At 42.7% G+C, this 19,674-nt stretch overlaps 1 protein-coding gene across 15 annotated transcripts in view; it reads right to left on the bottom strand.

Moving 5' to 3' along the window:
• The window catches only part of CASK (calcium/calmodulin dependent serine protein kinase), a 419,258-nt gene that overhangs the window by 283,534 nt on the left and 116,050 nt on the right, over positions 1–19,674 (bottom strand). For all 15 annotated transcript variants that reach the window (XM_019487242.2, XM_019487243.2, XM_019487245.2 and 12 more), the window contains exon 2: positions 8,627–8,739. In XM_019487242.2, the coding sequence (XP_019342787.1) occupies positions 8,627–8,739 (113 nt within the window). The remainder of the gene's footprint in view (positions 1–8,626; positions 8,740–19,674) is intronic.

Raw genomic sequence — 19,674 nt, 5'->3', positions numbered from 1 at the left:
AGGTCAGGAATATTACATTTCCAATAGCATTATAGCTGTAAAAGATCATCTTCTTGTAGAAAGCCAGTTTCTGCAAGGGAAAAAACACAGGCATAACAGATGCTTTATAATAAAAATGGACTATTTTGGAAGTGAACTGGAAGTCAAACAATTTGAAACCTGTTTACATAAGAATGTGCTGCAAGCTCTCCTCTTTTCTGAACCTTACATAAGATGGTTAATTAATATTTCTTAAAAGAATAATTGGTTTGCTGCTGTAAAAAAAAAAATTCAAAAAGACTTAAAAAAACAAACAAAAGTATTTCCCCCACTAACTTATGCTTGTTTGCTCATTTTCAGAAATATTCCCATGATCTTCACTACAGATGGAAATCTGAAAAAGCAATATCAGATATTTTTGTGATAACTACAGACACCCCTACACCTCTTGAAATACATCTTACTCAAATCATTAATACTTTTATAAGACCCTTAGTTTCAAAAGTACTTTTTCAAATGAACCACTAGCATGAAATAATGCATTCAAAATTGTCACATTTTCTCTCTCCCAGTGCATGTACCTACTTCTAATAAAGAGCTGGAATTTAGTTTATCTTAACAGTTTTCTGAAAAGCAAAAAAGTTATGAAAAGCATTCGCTTTCTAAGCATTTGATACAGCTTCAATTGAAATGAAATTACAAACTTCTCAACTGACTTCAGTATAAAGTAGATGCAGCCCTTAAAAATAAAAAGGTATGAAAGTGAATTGCAATAGCACCCTTCAAATGTAGACACTGGGCATGTTATGAAGGCAAGGAAGCCAAATTATGTATTTTTGCTGCTGAGCACATGGGGGGGGGCCCTCCACACTCCTATGGGACACTCCATCTGCCCCAGTATCGCAGTGTTCACGAGCCGTGCCTGGTATCTTTTGGTATGTAGAAAATACGTTTAAAACTGTGTCTATGGCCAAATCCCCGATTCTCTGAATCCACATCAAATCTTCAGATTCGGCCGAATTGAATCAGGGACAGTGATCTAAATCAATTAATCGAATCACTGTCCCCAATTCGGGCTGAATCTGAATCGAATACGGCCCGTTTCACACACCCCTAATGAATATGTATACATGGATATTTATATTACCGAGAACAAAAGAGACAAAGTGAATATTATAATACAGTCTGTCATCAGATACTATACTAATATTAATCCAGGTCATGCAGCCACTTGAATAATGACAAGGTGTCAATAGACTGCATTAGAACTGATGAATTACATTAGAGAGACTGATGATACACAGTATACAAGACAAGACAATGAATAGAATTTAGTCTATATTAGATTTGCTAGCTGTCAGGCACCACTAAAGGGGACAAAATGAAATTGTTTTGCCTATTACAAAACTACTGTAAACAGGGACAGACACCTCAAGTGCACATGGAAATAAAAAACACAAGAGCCACATGTATGGAATTCTTTCTTCTGGAAAAAATGGTGTGGTAACTACATATATTTCTTATGAGCTAGCAGTTGGCTCAGGCAATATGCCAACACAGTTTATTATAGTAACAGTTGATTTTCAGGGACTAGATGACGGAACTTTATTTTTCAAAGCCTGAATGTTTTCTTTACTGTAGCACAGCAAATGCCACTGCTGTAAGGTGTAGCATTTCTTTCATAAAGGCCAAATAACACTTGAAGATTTATAATCCTCCTGTAAAAGATCTACCCCAGGCTGAATTCTCTAATAGAGGTATAAAGGTAAGTTTTTCTGAGCACAGCACTACTGTATCTCAATTTTCTTAATAGAAAATATTAAAGCTATATTATCTAGGAAGTTGTACGTGTACTTTTGGTACATGTTCAAAAACAATTTTAAATACATTAAAAAATATATATACAATAAACACTTTTAGTTTTTTTAGGAACTCTTCCTAATGTTTATACAAATGAGAAAACTAAGCTGTTCAGAAGTCAAAGAAGCCAAGGTAAGTGACACTAGATTTCTTCAGCAGTCTCTACTACCTATCATTCAAAATGTAGAAGAAAATCCCTTAACAGACTGAAGTCTAGGTGTACAAAGTGTTTATGATTCATCAGATCAGTGACCTGCAAATTTGTAATTTCTTTACAGTGCCAAAGGATTTAATATAGAAGTGGAAGAGAAAACTAGAACGACGTTTTACTATACTTTTAAGCCGCTCTCACCTACACCTGAGCAAGAAACTTCCCACCACAAAGCATTAATTTGAAGTCCCCTAAGAGGTGTCATAGTGGCAGTGGCCAGGTAAAACTGACCTGTATGCTCCCCCTCTGCAGCAGAGGTTTCTAATCAACCTAAAACATGCAGAAAAGCTGCCTTGTGCTGTGTAGACCTGCCTGGTTCAGTGCCTACTATGCTCCTCTTGGAAACAGGCACAGGAACTGTCCTGTCTGCTTCTGTTTCTGGGAGGAGTGTAAGGGCAGAGGGGCAAGGGGAGAGGACCAGAAAGGGCTGCACAGCACAAAGCAGCTCCTGCTTATTTTAGGTTGATTAGAGAGCCCTAATGTATGGGGAGAGTATGCACACAGCACAGCTCTTACTGGGCTGGCTGTGCAGCCGGCATGGAGCAGCTTCATCTGGAGGCAGCAGAAACACAGCTCAGAAATACTGGGCCAAATGAGGCAGCACAAACAGAGATTGAGGTCAGGGATGCCACCACATTAAAAAAAGTGGAGGTAGGGTGCACTAACCCTAAGAACCACTACCCTAAAAGTGTGTACACACATACCTGCACACACACCCATCCACCCACCCACCCACTAAAGCAGGGTTGTCCAACTTCTAAGTGGCTGGGGGCTAAATGTCCCGTGGGCTGCATCAAGGCATGCCACAGGCCCTGTGTGTAGCATAGATGTCCTTCACCTGCTGCACCATATATCCATGCCCCCGCCACCATTACTACACCATGTGCAGGCCCTCCCTGCCCACTGAACCGTGTCCCCCCCCGCTGTACCATACGCACAGGCCCAGGCTCAGTCTTGGCTCCCCAGACCACACCATGTTGCACTGCCCCACACCATGGGATAGGGGAAGGCAGCAAAAACCAGGGAGGGGGGCTAGAGACTCTGGCTGCTATTGCAATCAGAGCAATGGGAGCAGCAGCAGCAGCTGGGCAGGGGTCCATAACTTACTTAAATCCTTGCAGACTGCACGCAGGCTGCAGGCCAGCAGTTTGACAACCCTAACCTAAGGTATATATCAGTTCAAATGTGATCAAAAATATTTAATTATACAGTAAAAGCTCTGTTATCCAGCATCCCCCAGGAACGGGGGATGCTGGTTAATCAAATATTCTGGGCAATCAAATGTGCATCAGTGTGTCGGGGGACAGAGAGGCAGGCCCCGCGCAGGCTGCTTTTTCCCTGCGTTGCGGGCCAAAAAAGTGGCGAAGAAAAACTCAGCTTGCAGCAGCAAAATTGGAAGTTCCCCGGAAGTGGTACTTCCAGTTTCACTTTTGCCGTGTTGCTCAGATGCCGGTTAATAGAGTTTCCCGACTAATAAAGTGCCGGTTAACATAGCTTTTACTGTATACAGATTATCAGGTAATTAGCACCCAGCAAGGAAACTGTCCCTGAAATCTCATGGTATCATTACTAGTTAGTAATATCTAATTCGATGTTTCTGTTTAAATTTTGAAATTACTATTTTTTTTTACAGTAAGATACAAGTTCTCATTTACCCAAATGTATACTAAGCTAAATTTATATCTGGTCAGATCTTAAATACAACGTAAAAATTCAAAATAGCTTTTTACTGATCCCCAAGTTTACAAGGATGTCCCCGGGGTCTGAGAGAAAAACTTGAGAGTCCAGTACATCCTGGTAGAGGTCCCTCCCACTTCCCATTTTGGAACCAGGAAATAAATAATTCCATTAGAATTCTAAACTGAATTCAAAACTTTTGAAATACATTTCTAGAGATCATACATCTACTTTATTTACCCCTAAGTTACTTGCAATTGTCATAAATTTAGAGGGAACCCCTGACCTCGCCGTCTGGTACAAATGTACCACTATTACTCCTCCTCATAGGCCCTGGCTGTTCCTCAAAGAAATGCTTTAAATAGGTAATGTTACGTGTGTATCTGTTCAACATTACCTTTCTATATAAAAGTCCTAAAAGTAATTGAATTGACAATAAAGTGGGAGAAAGTTTAGACCTACTAACTATAGCAGTGTAACAGCTCATTCATCTCTTTATTTTCCTTAGGGAAATCAAGTAGGCCTCAACTCAGTCATAACTTTTTTCAGTAGAAATTCTGCAAGATTTAAGATTTTAATCAATCCCTACACAAGCACAGAACAAAATTTGCATTCTCAACTGTGGTTTAGTTCTACACAGAAAGCAAAATAACTTTTTGGTGCATATAAACAAGAAAACATCCATGCTACAAGACATTAATGAAAGAAACAAGTTTATTAACAATTTATCTAATGGACTGGTTCACGTGAAAATAAGGAATTAGCTTACTTAACATTAAATAAACTCTCACTAGATACAGAACTCCTCTCAAGAATATTCTTCTATAACATACTTAAGATTTTGAGCCAAACAAAACAGAATTCATCATGTTTCTAAGATCTATGATCAGTTACATTCAGAATTTGGGAGTCATACTAAGACAAACTCAATGTAATCTGGACTTTAACAGAACTTTGTTCAGCAAAAGAAACTTAAATATTCTAATACAGAAAAGGAGAACATGTTTTAAAATGGTGTGCATGTGTGCACGTATGTGTTTTAATTCAGAGAAAAAAGAGACCTCTCAAATCCTAAGACTGAAAAATCAAATAATATTTCCATGCACTTGACCAAGTATAAAACACAGAATGAAACAGAACTTTGATTAAGGACAGTGAAACATGGACCTTTGCTTTTATATAAACACAGCACAAGCTTGGAAGCCAAGTAACTTAACCTCATCATTTAAGTGTTAAACTTTACTCTGCCCAAAAAAAACTTACATAAGCCTTAACAAATACAAGATGCTTAGATTAGTACCTATTAAAGTATCTTTTAAACAAATAAATTGCATCTCGTTAATGTTCTTTTCTGGGTACTGGAAAACTTCAAAAGCAGAATGTGAAAAATGCACTGGTTTACTGTTGTTGTTTCACTAATAAATATCTAATAAATATAAGTGTCTAAGCATGCATGATATGCAGAAATAGTATAATCAAGCACACTGAGTTATTTAGATAGAGATATATGACCCAGGAGTTTGAGACAAGTCCTTACTGGTGTCTTAGAATGAATCCATAACTTGGTGGTCAGGTCTAGAATGACTTGGATCTTTGATGTAGCAAACAGACTACTCGGGAGTCTAATATTGCTATTATAAAATCTACTGTTTTCCTTTCTTACTTTTAGAGCCAGAAAAGCAAAAAGTCGCAGAATCCAATGAAGCAACTTGGCTGCAGGTAGAGGTAACCTTCCATGAACAAGTAATTTTTCCAAGTACAGGTCAGTTGCATCTTATGTGGGGGTTAGGTGCTGAAGTCAGTGTGTAAGGCAAAAATTGCGTAAGGCGAAAATCGGTGACTATACACAGGGTGGGAGGGGGGTCAGGGCCTGAGTTTGCACGTGGCGCCATGCTTAGAGCTGTGCAGCCGGCGGCAGCGGCGCAGTGTGGGGTGGTGGTGGGGATGGCTGCGTGCTGCCCGGCCACCACCACACTGCTGCTGCCGCCCGGCGGCCAGCCACACAACTCCGGGCATGGCTCCACGGCGACAGCGGGAGGTTTTGGAGGCAGTGGCCATTACTGCCATAATGGGCCTCCAGGTAAGCGGCAGCGCCATGTGCAAACTCAAGCCCCGCCCCCCCTCCGACCCCACGTATAGTTGAATTTGTGCAAGTTAAATGCGCGTATGATGCAACTGACCTGTACAGTAAACTGTATATACTCCTTCTTTCCTAAAGTAAACTGTAGCCATTTGATGAGTACCCTTGCTATTATCAATAGGCTGAATATTTGTAACCTGTTCTGGTTAGTGTGACTGCATGCTTGAAGTCTTAAATCCTTTCTGTACATAGGGTGAATCCTTATATGCTCCAGTTATGCTGATATAGGGTTAGAGTTACTGAGGCCAGATTTAACATTCTGAATTCGAGCTTGAATATAATGGTCAGTTGTCTAAAATCTAATTTAGAGTGCTAAGCCTAGCCTTGTTTCCTGTTAGGCATCAGAAAGTAATGAGTAAAGCATCTTCCTGCTATGTTCTTGAGGTACTTTTGTCTACTTGTTTGAAATCTAGAGGTTATTTCACCACCTATTGTTACATTCATGAGAGGAATTCTTGAAAAGGGATGAAGATCCTCATTTGTAATTTGTATGTCTTTATGAATCCCTGATAAACAAAGCCAAGAATACCTCCTCATAGCAACTTGACTAGCAATAACTGCAGCATTAAGGTCCACAAGGAAGTAAAGATAACAGGCTGACAACTGATAAAATCAGCAACTTAAAACTCCTCACTGTTATTATGGGGAAGGTTTTTTCAGCTGTACATATGGAATCCAAATTCAAATAATCATTACTTCACCATTACAGTCTATAAGACAGCAATTCTCAGTTAAAAGTCTCAGTCAAATCTAATAGTTTTGCTAGGGACAGACATTCAAAAAGCCTGAGCCTGAATTGATTCAATCTTTGCAGGTTAGTCTAACCTGGCTAGGTTAAATCACTTTGTAACTGTACAGACATCCCAGAAATGCAGGCACATGCCTGTAGTGGCTCAGGCTGGAAGCTGGGGGGGGGGGCACTAGAGCACCCCTCCCTTCCCTTCCCTTCTAAAGGGTTGAGTCGGGGGGGGGGGGGGGTGGCCAGGCCCAGCAGGATGCTCCAATTAGCTCAGCAGGAAATTAATAAGAGTGCTTATTACTCCATGAAGAAAACAACAGAGGGACATTACCAGCTACCTGTTGATTCTATCTGTTGACTCGCATGGACTGTAGCCAGCATGTGGTCTTCTAGCTAATACACAGAAGCCTTTCATCAAAGCAGAGGGGAGGCGGGAATTCCTGCTTAGCCAGGAGTGGTGAGGGGGAGGGAGGGAGCAGCCTGCAAGTCTCTGCCACAGCCAGGGAGCAGAGGGGAGGGACTAGCCCTGCAGTGGAGCAGAGAACCCAGCCCAGCCCAGAGAGCATGTCAGGATGCTGGGGGCATGTGGTTTATCTTAAACCAGCATGGGGTCATTTTCAAACTGGTTTATGTGCACTGAACATCTGTTCTGTTACAGGTTTAAACTAGTTTTTGATCACTTAAACTGGTTTGTGTGTAATGTCTGTCCCTAGCCCCTGTGGTCCTTGTGTTTTGAAGCTTTATAGAATCACTTTGCCTTGACTTTTCACTAACCAAAATGATAAAGAGGACAGCAGAGGGTGAAGGGGATGTATAAATATCCTTAATGAGCTAGAAAGGCTCAGAAGCTCAGTCCGATCTCTCAGACATGCTGGTATCAGAAAGGCAGACATCTGCTAGGGCAATTTAGCTGGATTGAAAAAGTTTTGATTGATTAACATTATTAGGTCTTCCTCATGTTGTGATGCCCAGGGTAACAAAGCATTTCTGTATTTTTTCCGTAGACCATTTCAGTATGTTAGCTAGTCTGCACAAGTCTTGCAACATTTTACAGTAATCTGAGATTAAATTTTACGATGTAGAAAATACAGCTTCATCAGGGAAAGATGAATTAACAGCTGCAGATGGGAAGTGATAGTTCCCTGCCTGTGGCACTTCAACTGAGGCCTCAACTAAAGTGAAAACATGGACTGATCACAACATAGTTGCCCTGGCAAGATATGAATGGCCTGCTTTTCAAAGTGGTGACGGAAACTTCCTGAATCCTTCATGGAGTAGGTGCATGTAATCTAGTAGTTTTATAGCTTGACCTAATACAATTCAATAGCCATTTCAACAGTCTTTAGAGAGCTATTTCCTGGCCTTTTACCCTATCTGCAAGGAATACTTTGAAGGTGTCTTGTTCTGTCATGAAAATATTAAAGAACTTTGAATACATCAAAAATGTGCAGTTTAAATTCTTCACGCTGGAATAGGTTTTGAAAAGAAAATTGGCAGGTGATCAACCAATTTAGAGGAAACTGAGAAAGCACGTACTTAAAAACTGAACGGTCACTTTGTAAGGTAAACCAACCAAAAGGTCAGGACTCTTCTCTAGCCTTACAGCTGATGTTCTAAGCTTCAGAAAGGATTCTGGACTCATTCTGCCCCATATGCCTTGTGTTTGGCGAAAAGAATATAAGTAATAAAAATGTTTTTAGCAGTTTCTTTTCTGTGTACACACTTTTTTCGCTAGCCAAAAACATTTTTCAAAAAAAAGATTCAAGGAAGCATGAGATCTAATTTCCTTCCTAGTCTGCAGCCCTATAACCAGGAAGTTGTGGAGCTACTAATGTTTAAGTAGATGTAGTAGAAAGTAGCCATTTCTAAATTTTAGGTGCAATGCAGGAACTATTTGGTTTACTCTCATATCCAGCATAGATCAGAAAAGATCTTTAAAATTAGCAATCAGATACTGGGATGAATTTATAGAAGCACACTGCTTTACAAACAGGCATGTACTTTAAAAATCTCGCCTTACCTTCTGTACTTAATCCAGGGCTTGAAGTGAATTTTGCTACATCGACAATCTTCACAGCAAACTGTTGTCCAGTTTCTCTGTTGATACATCTCCGCACAACACTGAATGGACCCCTTAAGGGAAAGAGAGAAAAACAAAAAATCAGATCACTTGCATTAAAAGTTTAAGATATTCTGGTTGTTGTAGTCATTCAGCTGCATTATCTCCTAGCCCAGCTATGCTTACATTTTGGATGTATGGTGTTGAACTGAAGTTTGCAGCTCTCACCCATGTGGTTTATAAAATGAAGTATGTAATGTAACTGCTATTAAAAGTCCAAGATAAACAGCATTTTACATAACATTTTAAGTTTTTAGAAAGGCCATTAATTATTCTGCCCAGCTAGTTTGCAAAGGCTGTAACTTATATAACTTGCATAAAGCTGCCATATTTTTGCCATTTTGTTTTGATACACAACACAGTAGGAAAACATTAAAAAGCCTTCTATTTGTGTTAAAGGGATTTGCTAATACCACATTTTATTCCAACAAATCATGTGTTTATATTAATATTGGATCTAATCTTGAAATCCTAATGTATTCTGTTGACTTCAAAGTGAATCTGCTTGAATAAAATCTGAGTAAGAATTTATGGAAGGAGTCAGGATTTGGCTGACAACATGTACAGACTAATAAAAGGGAAAAGACAAAACAGTCTTGTTCTCAGTTCATATACAGAAATGCCTACTGGATTATTTTATAACACTTGGAAAGGATATTTTAAAATAATGGTCACAATGATCAATAATATAAGTCAATCTTTCCAAATACACTGTAAGCCAAGTATATTTTAAATTCTTCATTAACATCAGAACATATAGGAAGTTTTCATTACTGCTCCATATTTAAAATATCAGGGTAGTAAGGCATATCATTTTCATTCTTATTTAAGAGTCATCCAAGAATCAAGAAATTACATATAAGTAAGACTTATTAGCTCATTTTGTTCACACCCTTAATAGTACTGCATTTAACCCTGAAAAAAATGTTTGCTATTCAAAATTACTAGCTATTTTGTTTGCCCTGCCCTCAAATCTGAATCCAGAATGACTGCATTTCTAAGAAATTCCATAACACAATTTACAGTTACCTCTCCATGAGAGAGATCTGTGCTAATTTTAGATTTGTTTCTTAAAGAGAAGGTTGCTAGCCAAAATGCACATGTAGGGTCCTCAAGTCTCTTTAATAAAGGATTTATGAAGATTCTTTACACTAAAGCACTACAGCTCAACACAAATTTACAAACTGTTTCCTCAATGTCACACAATTACATCCTTAAAAAGTAAGAAGTTATTAAACTAACACATGAAAAAAAAATGTTTGCAGATAATCTTATGGAAAAGAAAACTGCCACATCACAAGAGTTGCGGAGAAGTTACATTTCTTCCCCCTAGCTGTTGCACATTTAACAATAAGTACAAAAAGGCAGCCTACAAAGTTTAATGGATATGTGCCAAACTACATTACACAGACATGCCTCATTTCTAAAATCTTCTCTAAGACATACAAAGGGAAAAAAACCTAAAGAGCATGGGTGAAGGTTTTGCTTCCAAGTTTGATCTTTACGTATAATACAAGGGTGAACATTTAGCTTATAGGGGAAGTTTTTCCTACTCATGCAGGTAAAGTTTAAGCACATGCAAAAGCATTTGCATGATAAGGCCCCAAACAAACAAGGCAATATTTCTCCCCCGTGATTTTCAGTATATATATCTTAAATGTTCTATTATTTTTAGGGGTGCACCAATAGAGATTTTTTGGGCCGATACTGATGGCTGACCTTTAATGAGCCATATCAGCCAATACTGATCTGACTGCAGATGTGCAGCCAGGCAGCTTGGAGAGCAGCATCTGACTGGTTAATCTGTTGTGGGGTTAGGGACGGGGGAGAAGAACAGATAGAAGCGCAGGCAGTGAGGGAGGGAGTGGGGCTGAGGCTGGGGCAGGCACTGCACAGTCAGGGCAGAATGTGGGATGGAGCTGCGAACGTCTCATTCAGAGAGCGGAGAGGTGGCTTCCGCCACTATACATACTCCAGGAGGGCATAGGGGGCATGTGCCCCCAGATCTGCACATGGGGTGAGGGCAGCCTGCCGCTGTTGTAGATATTATATCTCCAACTAAAGGCCTCTGTCAGAGACAGAACTTTTAGTCTATCTTGAAAGTTTCTCTCTTTAATGGGTTTTGTGAGAAATAATCTAAAATAATCCTTGCCTTTCAACTATTTACAAAAAAGCAACTGACTCCCATTTCTTGTCTCCTAGCCTCAGCTGAACTTTATGAATCTTCCTTCTCATACACATGCTTTAATCTTGAAAGTATCTTTCCCCTCACATCATAGTGTTTTTCTTCTTTCACCCTTTATATCCTCAGCCAACACCGCTATAGATCTTCCTTCAGGAATAGGAAATAGGATTTCTCACTGGATCCCAGTATCTGCTTGTGATTTAAATTTCCATGCCAAAGGAGGCTGAAATATACCAATCCTCCCAATGGCCACTCAGTCAGATGTTGTTCTTCCCAAGAAAGCCATTAGAGCGCAATATAATATGTCACTCATTTGCAAAGTAATTTCACTTCATGCTGGCTCAAGAAAGAAATATATTATATTAGTTCTAAAGTGAATTTAATTTCACAGTGCTGTCACCAAATAACCCCTAACTCATTTGCATTCAGTGTTCAGAATTCTATTCTAAATCGCTTAATTTTTTTTGCAGCATATTTCTCAGGTAGGCAGGCTGAACTACTTTTGTCCCTTTATGCAACAAAAGCAACATATTTTTACAAGAAAAAATATATTCCAAGAACAGGCTCACCAAAAGCACAGTGCCATGGCTCACCAAAAGCATACGGGAACATCTCTTAGCTAAAAGGGAGGCGTACACCCAATGGAAGGGAGGGGCCATCACCAGGGAGGACTATACCTTGGTTGCTCGGGGCTGCAGGGAGGCGGTCAGGAAGGCCAAGGCAGAGATGGAACTGAGACTAGCTACCCGGATCAAGGACAACAAGAAGTCCTTTTTTAAATACATAGGGGGCAAAAAGAAGGTACCCAGTAACGTGGGGCCTCTACAAGACACACTAGGAAATCTGGTTGTCGTACCAGATGACAAGGCTAATCTATTTAACGATTTCTTTGCCTCCATTTTCCTGAGCAGGGACCAGATCAGCCCGTCCGCCAGGACCCCCTCAGGCCCTGGGGTAGGCGCACCCAGGCCTAGGGTCAGTGAGGATCTAGTCAGGGAACTTCTGGAGGGACTGGACGTATTTAAATCAGCAGGTCCTGACAATCTCCACCCCAGAGTGCTGAGGGAATTAGCAGAGGTCATTGCGGGACCCCTGGCACGGCTTTACGAACACTCGTGGTGCTCTGGTGTGGTGCCAGAGGACTGGAAAAGGGCCAATGTGATTCCCATTTTCAAAAAAGGGAGGAAGGAGGACCTAGGTAACCATAGGCTAGTTAGTCTTACTGGGGAAGCTTTTTGAGAGAATTATCCTGGCACATGTCCACAAGGGGCCAGCAGGGGAGGTGATGCTTAGGGGCAACCAACATGGGTTCATTAGAGGTAGGGCCTGTCAGACCAACCTGGTAGCCTTCTATGACCAGGTCACAAAATCCTTGGACGCAGGGGCAGCAGTGGACATAGTCTTTCTGGACTTCAGGAAGGCCTTCAACACTGTCTCTCACCCCATTCTCATTAAAAAACTAGGGGACTGTGGCGTCAACACCTACACAGTCAAATGGGTTGCTAACTGGCTGGAGGGCTGCACCCAGAGAGTGGTGGTGGATGGGTCATTTTCAACTTGGAGGGATGTGGGCAGCGAGGTCCCACCGGGCTCGGTCCTCAGACCCGTACTGTTCAACATCTTCATCAGTGACTTGGATGAGGGGGTAAAAAGCACCCTGTTCAAATTTGCTGACGACACTAAGATGTGGGGGGATGTGGGCACGCTAGAAGGGAGGAATAGGCTGCAATTGGAACTAGATAGGTTACAGGGGTGGGCAGATGAGAACAGGATGGGCTTCAACACTGACAAGTGCAAGGTGCTGCACCTGGGGAGGAAGAACCAGCAGCATACCTACACGCTGGGGAACTCCCTTCTTGTCAGTGCAGAGGCAGAAAAGGATCTTGGAATCATTATTGATGCCAAAATGAACATGGGCCGACAGTGTGGGGACGTGCTCAGGAAGGCCAACCACACTTTGTCATGGATCCAACAGATGCATCTCGATCAGGTCCAAGGAGGCGATCCTCCCCCTCTATGCAGCACTTGTCAGGCCGTAGTTGAAGTACTCCGTCCAGTTCTGGGCGCTGCACTTCAGGAGGGATGTGGACAGCATTGAGAGGGTCCAGAGGAGGGCCACCCGCACGATCAGAGAGCAGCAGGGCAGGCCCTATGAGGAGAGACTGAGGGACCTGAACCTGTTCAGCCTCCACAAGAGAAGGCTGGGTGGGGGATCTAGTGGCCTGTTATAAACTGGTCGCGGGGGACCAGCAGGCATTGGGGGAGTCCCTGTTCCCCTGAGCACTACCAGGAGTGACTAGAAATAACAGTCACAAACTGGCAGAGGGCAGATTCAGACTAGATATCAGGAGGCGCTGCTTTACATTCAGGGCGGCTGGATCTGGAACCAACTTCCAAGCGAAGTGGTGCTGGCTCCTACCCTGGGGATCTTTAAGAGGAGGTTAGATGAACACCTTGCTGGGGTCGTTTGACCCTAGTACTTTTTCCTGCCATGGTAGGGGGTTGGACTTGATGATCTGCTCAGGTCCCTTCTGACCCTACCAACTATGAAACAGCTTATTAACCAAAATACATTACCTGTCCTACTTAAAACCTTTTGTTTTGCACAAATAGGTGCTTGCCAAATTTTCATTCCACACAATACAAGAGTTAGCCTTTGCTGGCATTAATAGAGTCTCTCAAAGTGAAAATAACGATAAAAGGATACAAGTTTCCTATTTAAAATAACATTTAAACACGTCATTTATAAAAGTCTTTTTTTATGGTGATTTAATGATAATTAGATTGATACACAGCAACCAAGGAGATTACCTTTCATCTAGATCTAGCACCTCACCTTTTTTCAGGCATGCCACTGAACTGAACTAATGCAGTCTAGAATTAGTGCTGTTCTACAACATATGCTGATTAATACCACAGGAATTATAAAAAAGTCTGTGGCCTGATTATTAACTTTTTCTATATAAAACTGAAATGCACAAATTTAAATTGCACTGTATTTATCAAGGATGTTGCAACAGTCATACAGTAACTCCCTCACCACATACCCTTATAACCTGAGGGACAACTCTGCAATCTCGAAAAGGAGACAATGACTCATGAATTAGAATCTCAAAACTAGTGACTGGTTTGTATTTCCATAAACCAGGGATGTCAAACTCACCTGGCCCCTCAGGCTCCTTGCAGTGCTCCTTGTAGGCTGGATTCAGCCCCAGCAGTGGCTATAGGTGTTAATGCAGCCATTGCTTGTCCCTTACTTCCATCCTATGTTCCAAATAGGTCTCCATACCTCAGAGTTTGGCAGAAGGTCCTGCCCCAACTCACCTTGGCCCTTCTGGGAACCCCGTGAACCCGATGACGTGACTCTCCAAAGCCATACATTTGACACCCCTGCCATAAACCCCTGTTGCGAAGGATACAGTTCTACAGTGGTCAGTATGAGCTATCCTTTCATTTTACAAATAAGTTACAAAGGTTATACAAGGTCACAATATGCAGAGTCAAGAACAGAATCTAGAACTTGAGCATGACAGAGCCAACTTGGTTTACTACCTTTCAGGTTACCCTGCAGCTACCACAAAACCACATTCCTTCTCCCACAGCCAGGACTAAGACCAAGAACTCCTGGCCTCCAGAATGCCACCACTGTCTTACTAACAGTTGCACATGTAACCCACTGGGAAGGTGTACATCAAGTTTTATTTGAGGCTGAACAAAATCATTCAAAGAGCAGAGGCTTAAACTGAGTCTGAAAGCACAAGGTGCAAACAACTACTGTATGCAAATAACAGCTGCAGTGTAACAGCTTATACCTGTATCCTTCAATACCTATAACACTATTACATCTGCCCATACTCTATATCAGAAAACACTAAGAGTGACAGAGCTCCCTAGTTAGTATTCTGGAAATTCTGTATTGCAGGCAGACAAAATGACCCCTTTTTGCTGAAGCCAAGAAGGTCGCCACAAAAAGTTATCCTGTTACAGAATAAATAGCACTGCATTTGCTTCTTAAAGAAAAATATTAAGATATTTCTATTTTTCTTCAGTGAACCTGTCCAATCATAATGTACTCTTATGTTTTACCATTTCCTTCGGAAAGTAAAGGCAGCAGAGGAGACAAGTGGTTGGGGTGGGGGAAAAAGTGGCAGAGAGGACAGGTGGCAGGGGGCATGCACCAAGGGGAGCAAAAGGTGTGGGTCAGGTTGCCTATCCCCCCATCACTGCTTTCCTCACCAGTGGACAGGATAAATTTAAAACAATCCCCCAACAATCAGATGGTATACATGGAAAATTATAACCAGTTTATAAATATTCCATGCAAAGAATCTAGTCATTGTAGAATCATCTTAAATTAAAAGTTATCTTAGATTTTAGTAAATGTGGCCTCCACTGACAAGCTTCCAGCAAACACCATATTAGGTACCATGGATGTCACACCTCTGCACACCAATATCCTCCATGAGAACAGATTACAAGTCATAAAGAATATTATCCCCAGTGAAGATACTGCTTCTGTCTGCACTGCACTCTCCTGCTTTGTCCTCACACACAACTAATTCAGAAGACGGAGACTCTCTATACCTACACATGAAAAGCACCGGAGGACCATACATGTGCCCATGCCAATATGTCAATATATTTAAGACAGACCTTAAAGTCTGCTTCCTCTGCAGCTGTCCTCTCACCCCCCTGATATAGTATGCCTAAGGTACATTGATAACGTCTAAAGAAATTCCACCAGGATTTTAACAACTTCCTCTCTTCCATCAAACTGACTGTAGTAGTCCACCCAACAAATTCATACTTGGACACCACTGTGAAACTTTGTAATAGGCACACAATACCACACTGTATCAGAAAGCATCTGACCATTACAGCTACATCCAAGCCACCAACTTTCATTTTAAGCACGCTACTAGTTCTTTTACAACTCTTAATGCTCCGATCCAAACCCCTGCCCCCTGTAGGTCCACTCATAGCATCTGACAAAGTAAGCAGTTGCTTATGAAAGATTGTGTCTCTCTGCATTAGTCTATAAGGTGCCACTCTACCTTCTGCCCAATTTCAGACTAATATAGCCAACTTAACATTCTCTACAAAAATTATTATGATAGAATTGATGAGATGACACTGATGCACATAATTTTAACAGATTTTTTTTTTTCAGCATGCAAGCATGGCTTAAGCCTGTCTTTGCAGAAATGCTGCACTGCTGTTGCTTCTGGAATGGGAGTGGATGCAAGCAGAAGGTGCTTATGGCCTTATTCTCTTTAACTAGATTAAATTCTTGGGAAAGAACTGCTCCCTGGTACCAAGCACAGGCACGTACATTTAAATTCCAGAAAGCAAACTGTTTTCATGCTGTTTGTGATGCATTCTATTCAACTATTAGCTTGTATACTATAAACTAAATAAGTTATAACCAGGGATCCGTGTTTTCCATTTCCCAGGGTAAAATGGAGGAAAATGTGGATTTCCCCTTTTACCTGAAGAAAAGGAGGATTTCTCATTTTAATGGAGAAACGCATGGATTTTGCATTTTTGCAAAAAGCTGTCTACAAGCTGGCAGAGTTCCAGCCTGCAAGGGCCTGGGGGGAGCAGGAGGGCAGTCAGGCAGGAGGCATCATGTGCATGTATATATGCACATGGCCACCAGGCAGCCTGGAGACCAGCAGCTCCTGCTGGTATGTGGGGGGAGGGATTGAGACCCCCATAGAGAAGTAGGGAGTTGTGCAGGGCTAGGGTTGGGGGGCTTGACTGCACAGTCACTAGGCCCCAGCAGGGAGTGGAACAGAGCCACAGGCAGCTCATCCAGCAGGTGAGGGGGCCAGCTCCCCACCACAGTGCACACTTGTGGAGGGAGGGGGCAGGGGGGACCTGTACCACCCAGATCCATGCGCAGGGCAGGAGCAGGCTGTCCAGTGCAAGCTCGGGCTCTCCACCGTGCAGTGGGCAGGACCTGGCAGGGCAGGGGGGGGAAGCTCCTAGCTGCTGCAAGCCCGATATAGCTGCAGTGAGGCACTCCCTGCCTGCCCAGCAGAGGCGGTGGTGTGGAGTTGTGCCCCTCACACTGCTGTGGGGCAGGCAGGGTGCGCATCTCCAGGGCAGCCCAGGCCTTGAAGCAGCGGCAGAGTTTCGCCACCCTAACCCACTCTGCCAGGTCCCACCCACTGGGCCATGGAGGACTCAGGGGAGGGCAGCAGGGCAGGGAGCCCGAGCCCACAGAGAAGAACCAGCACCCACCCCTGTCCCCAACCTGGGGGACGTGGGTCTGTCTCCCCCTCCCCCCCATCTCCCCTGGAAGTGCACACAGTGGTGGGAAGCTGGTCCCACCCCCCACTCAAGCCGGCAGCAGAGAGCCTGCACCCACCCCCACCATGGTCTGCTCTCCGGCCATGATGCCTGTGGTGAGGAGGAGCCGGGCACTATGCTGCAGCAGCTGCCTCCTCACAAAGTGGGCAGCTGGGGCTTGTGCACTGCTGTGGGGGAGGGCAGGGGGCTGTGGACCTGGGTCCCTGGCGCACTTTGGCAGGGCTGGGGAGGGAAGGAAATGAGGGGCACTGGCAGGGCTGGGTGGCTGTGGGGGGGGAAATGAAGGGCACCAGTAGGGCCAGGGGGCTTTGGGTGGGGAGTGTGTGGCCTGGACCTATGTTCTGTGAGTTAAGGGGGCAGAGGGAGCTCTTGTTTTTCATGATAAAAAAGCCCAAAATCATTTTATTAGTCATTTATTTATTTTATTATAGTGATTGAAGCACTGGTAGGCTTCCAAATTGCTTTAAAATTGTAAATATATCAATAAAACATTGTGTTCAATTGATACACATGTGTACACACACACACACATATATATATTAGTGGCGTTTAATTTTAATCACAGATTTTGGGGGTTTTAATGAGAGAATTTGCTATTTATCAGAGAATTTATGATTTTTTTTTTTAAATCAGAGAAAACCAGGATGCCTGTCAATGAGTAATCTGTTTAGGAGAATCCCATTAACTTCACTGTTTCAAAATGGCTATTTCTTGTTCTCTCTGGAGCTTAAGCAGTTTGGAAAATGTCTTATATAATTTTTATTCCCACTGAACTAAGACTGTTCTGAAAAGATACTTCCTTTACCCACGGCAACCTGAGATTTAGTGAACTGCTACCATGTTCTTCAGGCTTTGTGCTATAGTTGTGGATCCAAGAGGTAAACTTCTGATAGACATGATCTTTAGAGTTTGGTCTGCTACAGAGAAGGGCTAATTTTCAAGAGAAGAGTTGTGCTACTTTTACTGTAACGTCTGGTTCCTTTGTGTGTACTTTGTGGCATTCATATTATGCATTATTTAAGTCAGGGGTTGCAGTATTTTCTGGTAGCAGGCTAGAATGATGTATCTTGGGTGCTAGTAGGTCTGAATGTGGCACGGCATGCTACGGCATGAAGCAGCATGTGTAAAGCCTGCCAACAGCCCCACTCTAAACTTTCATTTGAAAAAAGAAGGGGGGGGGGAGGGAGGAAGGACTCCAGCCTTCAGAGGTAACCTTCCAACCATGAATAGTCTCAAAATCAATGTATGAGATTTGCCTGAGTCTGCAGATGGCCTAAAACAATGATTTTAGGACAGCGGTTCCCAACCCCCAGGCTGTGGCCTGGTACAGGTTGGCTGCTGGTCTGCAGGAGGGTGGCTGCTGGACCAGAAGTCCGGAAGTTACCGGCATACTGTGAACTGGCAGCCAACCCTTTTTATTACCAAATATAAAAAAGGGTTGGCCGCGGCCACTTCCAGTCCACAGTTTGCCAGTCCATAGCATAAAAAGGTTGGGAACCCCTGGTTTAGGGTATGCAGTTCTATGTTAGTGACTCTCAACCAGGGTGCTTTTGTGCCCTGGGGTGGCTTGAGATCCTTTCAAGAGTGCTGCGGGGTTCCATGCTATGTTAGCACTGTTAAGCATACAAACACATTTCACAAGATAAACATAGAGTTTTCACATAGAAATCTATATTGTTAAAACAGTCTGATCTGTTGTGGTCCAAATTCTTTGCAAAAGAAGAATTGCTCTATTTTTTTTTTGCAGTAAAAAATAAGTGAAAATTAATGAGGTGGCATTTTCTGGTGGGTGCCTTGAGTCTAAAAATGTTGAGAACCAGTGTTTTATGTCCTTATTAAATTTTATTGCAACGCCATTCTACGTAACACTTTAGTATCAATGTTAATTAGTCATCCTAGTTTATGTAATAGAAAAGGAGTGGAACGGAAGCTGTTAGAAGCAAGTTTAGGAGATATTACACAAGTAAATGCAGAGCAAGGAACAGGGAAAGTGGACAAAAGCAGAAGAGTATGAGTGTGAAAGAAACTGTTGAAGGGAGACAACCGGGAAAAGTAATGGTGTTCTAAAAAAGGACAGAATTTCTTCTGTATTTGGCCATGTACTTAATAAGTATTAAACAAGAACTGGTGGCATGGTAGGGGGCACTACTATGCAGAACCAGCTGCCTCACTGTAGCAGGCCCAAAAACCTCGCTTTGGGAGTCTCGCATGAGGTACCTGCTGCCAGCTGTCCCGCTTTCGGAACTCCCACAAGCCTGGGGTAACGCTGCCACCACCCAGGCACTGGTCTTTGTTAGGGCTCTGTGCAGCCCCAGGGCACACAGACCCTGCAAGCCTTGGGAGTGCTTTGCCCACTGGTAATATTCCTGGGTGCCTCTTTCAGCCCGAAACATCCCCAGATAACCTCAGGTATGACTGAGGGAACATACACAAGCAAGCTCTGCAGCCA

Source organism: Alligator mississippiensis, chromosome 1 (assembly GCF_030867095.1).
Source record: "Alligator mississippiensis isolate rAllMis1 chromosome 1, rAllMis1, whole genome shotgun sequence".
Classification (NCBI taxonomy): Eukaryota; Metazoa; Chordata; order Crocodylia; family Alligatoridae; genus Alligator; species Alligator mississippiensis.
This window is presented reverse-complemented; position numbering and strand designations above follow the sequence as displayed.